Source organism: Physella acuta, unplaced genomic scaffold, assembly GCF_028476545.2.
Source record: "Physella acuta isolate Inbredline_101_S28 unplaced genomic scaffold, ASM2847654v3 ptg000620l, whole genome shotgun sequence".
Taxonomy (NCBI): Eukaryota; Metazoa; Mollusca; class Gastropoda; family Physidae; genus Physella; species Physella acuta.
Genome location: NW_026732139.1, coordinates 329,372 through 341,258, shown reverse-complemented (window position 1 = coordinate 341,258; position 11,887 = coordinate 329,372). Strand labels below are relative to the sequence as shown.

The 11,887-nt window shown below is 42.6% G+C and overlaps 2 protein-coding genes across 2 annotated transcripts; both read left to right on the top strand.

Moving 5' to 3' along the window:
* Positions 1-3,700: 3,700 nt before the first annotated feature.
* On the top strand, positions 3,701-4,914 carry LOC131948016 (uncharacterized). Its single transcript, XM_059309463.1, has 2 exons — positions 3,701-4,575; positions 4,902-4,914. The coding sequence occupies exons 1-2, from the start codon at positions 3,716-3,718 to the stop codon at positions 4,912-4,914; spliced, it is 873 nt and encodes a 290-aa protein (XP_059165446.1). The 5' UTR covers positions 3,701-3,715.
* A 193-nt stretch (positions 4,915-5,107) lies between these two features.
* LOC131948002 (toll-like receptor Tollo) lies at positions 5,108-11,236 on the top strand. The gene is made up of 5 exons (XM_059309449.1): positions 5,108-7,326; positions 8,003-8,118; positions 8,610-8,757; positions 9,508-9,603; positions 10,184-11,236. The coding sequence occupies exons 1-5, from the start codon at positions 5,149-5,151 to the stop codon at positions 10,388-10,390; spliced, it is 2,745 nt and encodes a 914-aa protein (XP_059165432.1). The 5' UTR covers positions 5,108-5,148; the 3' UTR covers positions 10,391-11,236.
* The last annotated feature ends 651 nt before the right edge of the window (positions 11,237-11,887 follow it).

The following is an 11,887-nucleotide window of genomic DNA, read 5'->3' as shown; positions in this document are numbered from 1 at the left end:
CAGTGTTGGGATATATCTCATGTATCCCTCTGTTCTTTGTGGTACAAAGCTGTGGATGACCTATATGTAGAACGAGCCGACCCGCGGCGTATCATACGCCTCTATTTAGTTGTTTTATTTTCTACTTTTCAGTAATTCATAATTTGTGAATTCGACAGTACCAATGCTGCCACTGAAAATATTTGCTTTAAAACACTATCAGTAGGTCGTTAAGGACGATAACCCCCCCCCCCCACACACACACCCCCTTTCCCCAACCCCTTCCCTACCGCCCCCCCCCCCCCCCCCGTGAAAGTAGCCTCCTCTTAGTTACCTCCCCTGAGTTTAAAATCGTTTCAAACTAAATTATCTGCCCCTAATAGCCGTCACGTTTGTAAACATTTAGCGTGAACCAAACCACAGCTCACCAGCAGAGTTTCTTCCAGGCATCTCTTCGGGGGGGCGAAGCCCCCCCGAAAAATTTTTACCGCCCCCCCGAACGAAATGAAATTTATATAATTTATATGGAAAATATATACTTTTAACAGTGTCCGCCCCCCCGAAGAAAGTTTACCGCCCCCCCGAAGATTTCAAGTGCCCCCCCGGAGAAAAAAGTCTGGAAGAAACACTGCTCACCAGACCATGTGAGGGTGGGGGTGGTAGGGATATGCTTAGAGAGGAAGAGAGGGGGCTGCTTGGCGCGCTTACAGCTTGATGTTTTCTAGGGTATCCAAGAAGAGAATTATATATATAGATGAGGCAGGTCAACGCCACTGTTTGTTGCAAAAATTCGTCACGTTATTGTTTCGTAGAGAAAACAATTTTTAAAAGTAAAGGGAAATAATTTTGGAAATCATCTTTTTCTGACTCACTAGACATGATTAGCTTTTTTTTTGTTCCGACCCTACAATTATAAACAGTTTCTTCCATGACAGGAGGTGGTGGTGGTGGTGGGGGGGGGGGGGGGGGGGGGGGGTGAAGATGAACTCAAGACATGTGCTATTCTTACACCCATATTAATTGGGCACTTTTTAAAAAAAAAATTAAATATCTCCGCATTAATTACATCCGTTAAAAAGATCAACAACACTTTGTATTAAACAATAACATTGCAATCATCACTAATTAAAAATGGTGTGATTCACGCATGGAACGTGAAATAATAATTAAATCTTCATTAATTAAAAGATAAAAATTAATGACGCATACTTGGAACATGCGAAGATAGAACCCTCACCCAATCAGACAGGGGGAAAGATTTATGAGCTGACACGGACGGGATCTATCTTATGTGACACGAAATAAAGAGAAAAAAAACCTGCCATTACGGAGCTGGCTGAACTGCTGCATGTCATGACCCACATGTTTTGTTTTGTTTAAGGTGAACGCCACGATGTTGTGTTACCCTTAAGTTGACGGTGGGTGCGGCGTGACCTAAGTGGTTTACATTTGTCTGGGCTGAGAAATTGTTCAGTTAAAACAGTGTCACATCTCATACAGGGCCTAGATTAGGCTAGTTGAGGATATGTATTACCACAGGGACCGTGGATTTTGTTTCAAGGATTATTATGGTGATATCTAAATCTATAACAACCATTCACATGTTCACATAAGACATTTTTTAAATATTTTTTTTAAAGGTAAGACTGTTAAATTTGTATTTTGTGTTTCCTTATATTTTATTAATAATATATTGTCCACTTTAACCAAATTACATATATTTTTAAATTAGAATTTGTGCTAGTATATCTTACAATAGAGATAAGACTTCTCTTGAGACCTAGCGATCCATTGGGCAGATGAAGTAGAGTTTATATGTTTCTTGACCTCGGCTTATGAAGGAATAATGTGGTCAGCGCTATGTCCAGCTGCCTTTACTTTCCCTAACGTGAGTTAGGTACCCATCAGAACTGAGTGGACTCAGGGGGATGTTCCACAGACTTGAAACCAGATTTGAACTCAATATGTATTATGTACTAGCACGTTGTGTATAAAAGAATCAAGATAAGAGCCACAAATTTGGTCCACGCACTACACAAGAGTATATTTGGGGGCGTGGTTCATCGTATTGATTGAAGGTGATTGGCTGGAGAAACACATTGTTTAGGTTAAGTGACAGGTTGTATGGATTATAAGTCAATAAGACACACACACATTCACGCAAATATATATATATATATATATATATATATATATATATATATATATATATATATATATATATATATACATATATATATATGTATATATGTATATGTATATATATATATATATATATATATATATATATATATATATATATATATATATATATATATATATATATATATATATATATGTCTTTGTGTGTATCTCTGTGTGTAATCACTTAAATTTAACCCATAACAGCAGCATTGAATGTCATAGGAACCCACCTATTCATTCTACCTTGACCTCCCGTGTCACGCGTAACAATTAAACTAACACACTGTGCTACATGGACACGCTTTAACCTACCGACCACATCCGTGCCACTCCGTGATGACTTTTACCTCATTCACCAGTCTAATACAGCAGTCTAAAATAAGTTCTTAGATTTCCACATCCTGTTTACCGGAAGAGAAAAGTACACAAATCTTAACCTTGGTCCTGGTGATTTAAAGCAGTATGTTACGACCGTGAATGTACCGTAAAACGATATAACAGAAGGATTAGACACTGCAGTAAAAATGTGACAAGACTATATGGCAATATACGACAACATGGCATCAATATGAAAGTAGTGGTGACCCAATATACCATCCAACTAAAAGGCATCAAAACGTACTTATCTACTACGATTTTAGCATATGAACTTATCAGGAACCCTTTAGAACAGCTGGTATGCTTTATGTTTGATATATCCTTGCATGAAAACATACTGAATTATTACAAAGGACAGAGTTTCTTCTAGTTACTTCTCGTCTACCCCCCCCCACTCCCCGAACGAATTAGAATTGATATAGAAAATAAATTATATACTTTTTCCAGTGCCCCCCCCCCCCCCCTCGAAAATTTCCAGTGCCCCCCCCCCCCCCGAAATAAACACTGATAAAGGACTGTATATATTTCAAGAGACTAGTCTTATTTTGTTATATTTCAAAAACCATTATGTTATTAATCCTATTATTTAAAATCATGTACGCTATTCATTTTCTAGTGGTATGTTCTATTCCCCGAATATTCCAAAAATAAATAACTACCTAAAAATAAATTTATTTACCATAAAACTAGTTCCAGGCCAACTTTATTTATTTCATCGTCAATTTGGTGTGGGCTCTAATAGATTAACAAGGTGATGATGTTTTATGTTAAATGGAGGGGGGGGGGATGTCTAGTTTTTGTGGTTAAATAATGTATCAACAATTGTTTTTCTTTTTATTTCAGATTTTTTCCAAAGCCAAGTGGAGTGTGTATTTGATCTGGTCAAGCTACTACTGATGGCCTTTACTGGTAACATCTACTGATGGCCCCTGTATTCGAGCAGTGCTCAAACAAGGGATCATACTTCTTCATCAGCTTGTCTCTAGCCATATTGACAACGCCAGCCTTTCAAGACGTCATCAACACATCAAACGCACTATTTTATTTTCTCAACAGGAGGGTGTTATAAATGGACTTAATTGTAGACTCAGAATAGTTTATTCTCCTACAACGATTATATGTCTATACATCTAATTTAATTTAATTTTTTAAACGGTTTAACTAAACTATAAGCATGTCAGCCATCTTTATCCTATTAACCATGACCTTCCTGAGCCTGACTACCCTCAGCCACGCAGACGACTGCGACGTAGAGGGCTGCCGGTGCACCCAGATGGAGGACACGTACAGCCTCGACTGCTACGTCAGCGCCTTAACCCAAGCAGACTTGCAGATGACGTCGGCGATATCGGCCAAGGTGACGTCATTGTCCCTCATCTGTTATCCGAGCAGGCGTCAGAGTTCGCTCACGTCTGACCTTTTTGGCGGGTTCACGACCCTCGAGTCCCTCTCGTTGAGTCAGTGCAACATCAGCGTGGTGACCTCCCCGTTGCTCCTGACCAGCCTTCGCGTGCTGACAATATCCCAGTGCATCCTGCCCACGCTGGATCCGAACCTGCTACAAGAGCTGACACGTCTGGAAAATCTAACAATCGCCGAGTCTGGCTTGACGCGACTCACGAGGATATCCAACCTGTCATCCCTACGCTTCTTAAATCTTTCAAGCAACTTCCTCACGACACTTGAACCTGACACCCCCGAGTTAAGTGGACCCGCCCACCCTGATACTCCCGCGTTAAGTGGACCCGCCCACCCTGACCCTGACACCCCCGAGTTAAGTGGACCCGCCCACAATGACCCTGATACCCCCGCGTTAAGTGGACCCGCCCACCCTAACCTCACATTCATAGACCTCAGCTACAACCAGATCAAGGAGTTCCCCGTGACGTTGCTGCGGTCATCTCCCCAGCTCCAACAGCTGCTGCTCCGGCGCACGTCCATTAAGGAGCTGAGTGTGCCGGATGACCTTGACCTCAGAAACTTGACCGTCCTGGATCTAAGTGAAAACCGACTGGACAAAGTGCTCTTGTCAAGGTGGGTCGGTAATTTGACAAGTTTTGTACAATCGATTGCTACTTTTGCTATTTCTAAATTAGCTTGTAATTTTCTCATAGAGGCAGATCAAAAGTTGGCTACCACTCCCACCCCCACCACTCCCAGCAAATATGTTGGAGAAAGAAATAATTGTTTTCTTCTTAATATATATTTTTATAGCTAGTATTGGATTGTGGGAGGTATACGGCTGCCTAGCCCCAACTTCCCCCCTCCCCCGACCCCCCCCCCCCCTTACCCAACTAAAATGATAGATCCGCCTATTAGGTAACATTCGAACTAATTATCTTTCCTCTTGAATCTTTAAGTGCTCTAATGTAGACCCCACCTCCCACCAAGTTTTACGCCCCTGAGTGTGAGACTATAATGTGTTAATCACCAAATTGACAAGCCTATTAATTGTTTACATTCAATCAATCTCACCCACCCCCAATCCCCAACAGGCTGTTCAACACAAGTCGCCTCGAAGAACTACGGCTAGGTGGCGCAGGTCACGCTATTGACATTCAAGGTGTATCTCTTCTTCTTGACCTTGTCGAGCTGACTTTGACCTTCATGGGAATAACAGACGAGATTTGGGAGGAGCTGAACTCTGCGACGCTGGGCAGACTGTACCTGACGGGCAACGCCCTGACCACGGTCAAGGCCGCCCGGGTGAGGTCCGTCAGGGTCATGCAGCTGGGAGAAAACAACATCACCACACTGGAGAGGGGAACTTTCCAGAACCACAGCAGCTTGACTTTTTTAAACGTGAGCAGGAACAGCATCGGATCTCTGCCGGAGATGTTGTTTCCGGCAAACAACAGCTTGATAGCTCTGGATATCAGCTCCAACCTCCTGCGGGAAGTAGACGAATGCGCTCTGAGAGGACTCGCCAAGCTCTTGTATCTGGATCTCAGCAACAACCTCCTGGAGATGCTTCCCAGTAAGGTCTTCAGCGATCTCGTCTCGCTGCAGTTCTTGTACCTCCAAGGCAACAAACTCACCTCAATTCCTGTGATGTCCGCTATGACGAATCTCATCATACTCAACGTCAGCTACAACGATTTGATCTCCCTGACCGACGTCGATCTCCAAGGCCTCGCCAAACTGCAAATTCTCCACGCCAACAACAACCGTCTCCAGTTCGTGACGCCGTACTTCGCCGCCAACAGCCCGATCTTGGCGTCCCTCTGGTTACAGAACAACCTCATCTCCGAGGTCGGTACTATGGGACAGCACCCGTCACTGTACGAGCTTCGTCTGGACAACAACTCCTTGACCGACTTCAACCGCGGCTCGCCCTTCATCGACATGAAAAACCTCAACTACTTATTCCTCGACAGCAACCAGCTTCAAAGCATCAGACCGCATTGGTTCCCGCCTACTCTTCAAGCGCTGTCCATTGGTCGAAACTATTTTCTCCAGTTTTATTCTACGAGTTTTATCAACTTGCCTCAGTTAAAAGCCGTGGATCTCTCAAACAATCTGGGCAGCAACGCACTTTTAATCCCCAGCTACGCTGTCAACACGTTCAAAGACAACAACCCCAAACCGACATTCGATATGAGCAACAACGTCTTCTTCTGCACGTGCGAGATGGCTTACCTCAAAGTCATCGCTGAAGACGGTTACCGGACGATCGTGTTTCAGAGGTTTTATCCCCAGTTTATCAACCTGAAGTTTTCTTACTGCTACACCGAGTACGAACGGGCGCAGCTTCGTCCTTTCAACGATGTACCGCTGAGTGATTTCACGTGCAAGTACACCGAGCGCTTCTGCGACTTCGGCTGCAACTGCTGCCCAGACAGTGAGTGCGACTGCGCGCTGACGTGCCCGGAAAACTGTTCCTGCTACGTAGCCGGGTCCGGCTTTGCGAAAACGTACTTCCACATCCACTGCGGGAACCGGAACTTGACCGCCGTCCCTGATGGGATCCCGCCCCGGGCGACCAGCGTTTACCTGGATGGGAATCTCCTGGACACGGTTCGATACGCAGACCTGAACCACCTTAGGAAGACAGAAATACTTTGGTTAAACGGAAGTTCTGTCTCGTCCATTGAGGACTTCGCTTTCAACAACATGTCGTCACTCATCCAACTTCATCTCGACAACAACATGCTCACCCAAATATCCAACGAAACATTTGGACCGTTAAACAAACTAACCCATCTCTATCTTCATAACAACCGTATCACTTCCATAACCTACGATGCTTTTTCTGGGCTGACGTCTTTAGAAACGTTAACTCTCCATGGCAACAGACTTCTATTTTTGGATCTCAAACGGGGTGCGGCCCTCATCGCCGTCACCCTCTCGGGCAACCCCTGGTTGTGTCCGTGCAGCAACCTGTCGTCCGGCGTCATCAGCGTCATCAGAAACGTCTTCAGTGACGCCGTGCAAGACGGCTCCAGACTCGCCTGCTGCCTGCCGGAGCTCGTCGCCCCGGGATACGTCCACACAAACAGCTCGCAACACCGGAACCAGAGCGACGACCCTGACATTTCTTTCCCCAACCGGAAGTGTTTTTACCTCTCGTCTTTTGAATCCAGCGTCGATTGCAGATCCAACATCACGTGGCTCCCGTCGACGGACACGTCTGTGGCGTCCACGCCTGCTCACGTCATTGCCCTGATTGTAACGGCCGTCTGCCTGCTGGCAGTGCTCACGCTGGCCGTCGTCGGGCTGATCAAAAGGCGGGAACTTCAGGCTTGGACATTTGTCAAACTCGGGGTCCGTGTCTACGACCAAAAAGTGAGTAATCGAGTCTACGATCAAAAAGTAAGTAATCGAGTCTACGATCAAAAAGTAAGTAATCGAGTCTACGATCAAAAAGTAAGTAATCATGTCTACGACCAAAAAGTAAGTAATCGAGTCTACGACCAAAAAGTAAGTAATCGAGTCTACGATCAAAAAGTAAGTAATTGAGTCTACGATCAAAAAGTAAGTAATCGAGTCTACGACTAAAAGATAAGGAATCGAGTCTACGACCAAAAAGTGAGTAATCGAGCCTACGACCAAAAAGTAAGTAATCGAGTCTACGACCAAAAAGTAAGTAATCGAGTCTACGATCAAAAAGTAAGTAATCGAGTCTACGATAAAAAAGTAAGTAATCGAGTCTACGACCAAAAAGTAAGTAATCGAGTCTACGATCAAAAAGTAAGTAATCGAGTCTACGACCAAAAAGTAAGTAATCGAGTCTACGATCAAAAAGTAAGTAATCGAATCTACGACCAAAAAGTAAGTAATCGAGTCTACGATCAAAAAGTAAGTAATTGAGTCTACGATCAAAAAGTAAGTAATCGAGTCTACGACTAAAAGGTAAGGAATCGAGTCTACGACCAAAACGTATTGTGATATAATTTTTGACCTGTCCTTAGAATAAGATGAAACAACGGTGGTGTAAACTTTTACTGTGTCCCTATGACAGGCCAAGTACGACAAGTTGGATGCCGGGACGAAGCAGTTTGATGCCTTCATCTCCTACAGTAGTATGGACACGGAGTTTGTGGCTAGGACTCTGGTGCCTGGTCTAGAGGACAAGAGGTACCAGACATTGTGTGGGGTGGGGGGTTCGCAGCATTTAGCGTGTTTGTATGCGAGGGTATGTTTGTGTACGGGTTGTGTGTGTTTGCGCTTAAGCGCGTATGTGCAGGTTCGCTGATTTGTGTGTGTTTTGCGTGTTTTTGTCTGTTTCTTGGATTAAGCTCACGTGTGTTTGTGTGCGTATGTTTGAATGCGTACGTGCATATAGATGTTTGATCGTGTGTCTGTCTGTGTTCGTATGTGTCTATTTATTTGTCTGATGTGTCTTGTCTAACCACGAGGTACAGACTGTGTCTGTCTGTCTGTCTGTCTGTCTGTCTGTCTGTCTGTCTGTCTGTCTGTCTGTCTGTCTGTCTGTCTGTCTGTCTGTCTGTCTGTCTGTCTGTCTGTCTGTCTGTCTGCCTGCCTGCCTGCCTGCCTGCCTGCCTGCCTGCCTGCCTGTCTGTCTGTCTGTCTGTTTGTCTGTCTAACGTGTCTAGTCTAATCCCCAGGTACAGACTGTGTGTCCACTACCGGGATTTCCCCGTAGGACGTAACATCACGGACACCATAGTGAGAGCTATAGAAGAGAGCAGCAGGACCATACTGGTGCTGTCCTCCAACTTCCTGCACAGTGAGTGGTGCAGGTTTGAGTTCCAGGTAAACAGCGGTCAGTGGTGTATGTTTAGTGGAATCAGGTAAACAGCGGTCAGTGGTGTATGTTTAGTGGAGTCTGGTAAACAGCGGTCAGTGGTGTATGTTTAGTGGAGTCAGGTAAACAGCGGTCAGTGGTGTATGTTTAGTGGAGTCAGGTAAACAGCGGTCAGTGGTGTATGTATAGTGGAGTCAGGTAAACAGCGGTCAGTGGTGTATGTTTAGTGGAGTCAGGTAACCAGCGGTCAATGTTTAGTGGAGTCAGGTAAACAGCGGTCAGTGGTGTATGTTTAGTTGAGTCAGGTAAACAGCGGTCAGTGGTGTATGTTTAGTTGAGTCAGGTAAACAGCGGTCAGTGGTGTACGTTTAGTGGAGTCAGGTAAACAGCGGTCAGTGGTGTATGTTTAGTTGAGTCAGGTAAACAGCGGTCAGTGGTGTATGTATAGTGGAGTCAGGTAAACAGCGGTCAGTGGTGTATGTATAGTGGAGTCAGGTAAACAGCGGTCAGTGGTGTATGTATAGTGGAGTCAGGTAAACAGCGGTCAGTGTTGCATGTTTAGTGAACTAGGTAACCAACGGTCAATGTTTAGTGGAGTCAGGTAACCAACGGTTTAAACTTAAGTTTGTTTTAAGCTGTGTGGCTATCACGTAGGTTTCGTGTTCGGAACCCATTACAATTATGGATTTTGCTAGGTAACCTAAAACAGCCAATCATCTAATATTTTGTTTTAAAATGTATCTATTATACAACTTCAGACTGCCCACTATCATATACTAAGGGAGGGAACTCACCGACTTATAATTGTCCTGCTGGGGGACATCCCTGAAGAGGAGTTGGACCCGGATTTAAAGGTAAAGTTAGCATTTCGTGTTTCATGTTTTGGGCAGTTAGTGGATTTTACTTCGTGTGTTTAACGTTTAGAGCAGTGGATTTTACTTCGTTAGTTTAACGTTTAGAGCAGTTACTGGATTTTACTTGGTGTGTTTAACGTTTAGAGCAGTTACTGGATTTTACTTGGTGTGTTTAACGTTTAGAGCAGTTAGTGGATTTTACTTCGTGTTTCATGTTTTGGGCAGTTAGTGGATTTTACTTCATGTTTTATGTTTAGAGCAGTTAGTGAATTTTACTTCGTGTTTCATGTTTAGAGCAGTTAGTGGATTTTACTTCGTGTTTCATGTTTAGAGCAGTTAGTGGATTTTACTTCGTGTTTCATGTTTAGAGCAGTTAGTGGATTTTACTTCGTGTGTTTAACGTCTTAGAGCAGTTACTGGATTTAACTTCTAGCTCAGGTCCAATTACTGCGTGCTGCGTGTTTAATTAGGGATAGTGTTAGCATTTCCTAATGATACAAAAAATGAGATTACTTCGTTGTGTCAAAAGTAATTGTACTAGTATCTAGGAGCGTGTTAACAAATTTGTTTTGTTCCACAGGTTCAGATGAAATCTAAAACCTACCTCAAGTTCAATGACCCGTGGTTCTGGGAGAAGTTGTACTTCTCCTTGCCTAACCCCAGGGAACCGAACCCAGGGGGTGATGACCCGCTACGGGGGATGAAGATTTTAGCCGGGGATGCAGGGGACGTAATCCACGCGAATGAAGAAAAGCACAAACAATTGGAAGAAATAGAGGAAAACTAGCAAGGGGAAGTAACTTCAAATGGTTAAAAACTACAGCAGAAAATGCTGGGACAATTATATGGTGTTACGTACTGGCAATGACTGGTGGTCTTTTTAATGGTCATTTTGCTGGACATTGTATAGACAGCATGCTGGACGTGATGCCGGACACAAATCTTGTTGCACGTGGTGTTAAACACTCGGCTAGATTCAAAGATGAGCATTGTAAACATTCCGTTTCTTTATCCAAGAGATGATGTCATGTATGAACAGTTCTGACATGGATATGTAGGCATTTAAAATTAGATTTTTTTAAAAACTTAATTAATTAAGTTCAAACTAATTAGACCACCACCCCTTCACCAAGTGTTGCTTCACTCACGGACGACACATAAAAAATGTCTTTCAAATTGAGGGGAAATGGTTAAACGGACAGATGATTAGAGTTATCGGCTCCTGAGACGTTTTCATGTGATGGAATAGTATTAGTATGGTCCACAAAACTACTTTTAATGAAGAAGAAAATTCGTATAATGGTTGATAACTTATGACAAAAAATTAAATTGTATTATTATGCTTACCTCCCTTTTTTTCTTTTTTCTTTATTATTTTGTGTGAAGAATTTTCTAACGAATCCGAGGACTACGAATCATCAAACAAAATATTTCTTCAACTGAAATCAATCAATAATAGTGTTACAGAATGTTATTTATTGAACACTGGTAATCCATACAATAAAAAAATTTAACATAGCACTTAACAAAAACGATCAGCAATGTAAGAAACCTTCATCCCATAACTGACCTGATCAATTGCATCGGCGTGATAGATTTATTGAAAATAGATGGTGTACAATAAAAGAATAGAGTCGATAATTTTTTTTAATGTTGTTGCGTTAACACTGTTGTCAAATTATGTGTGTGTGTCCGTGGTAAATGCTGTATGTTTGTTCCCAACTTTTTAATCAAATGAGTTGTTGTTGATCATTGAAGTTCTAGAACCTCTATTGTTTTATCATAGCAGTTTTAGAACATAATCATGTTGGCTGATCTTAGAATGTCCACGACTTGTGCTTGTTCAGTGAGTCTCCTGTAAATAAGAGAGGGAAAGGACTGACATTTGTAAGATCTAGTTACTGGTAGATGGAGAAGACGTGTAGCTCAAGAAGTGTGACGTACCACGCAACATAATTGTTGAGCAAATAAGTAAACAATTAACAGCATGTTGAACCTAGTATTATTGTTTTTTTATGAGTTGAGAGTGGGGTCATGTTTTAACGTTATATGTAAAGGTTGTATAAGTCTTGCCTTTCTGACTACGTCCATAATAGACTTTAGTGGTGGAAGGGGGAAGGAAGTTAAATGAATTCTGTTATTGATAGCCATTTGTTTCAATAGAGAATATATATATATATATATATATATATATATATATATATATATATATATATATATATATATAAGGTTAAAATAAATAAAATATGTAGACGCCAATTTCGTTGGGATACAAAAAAAATGC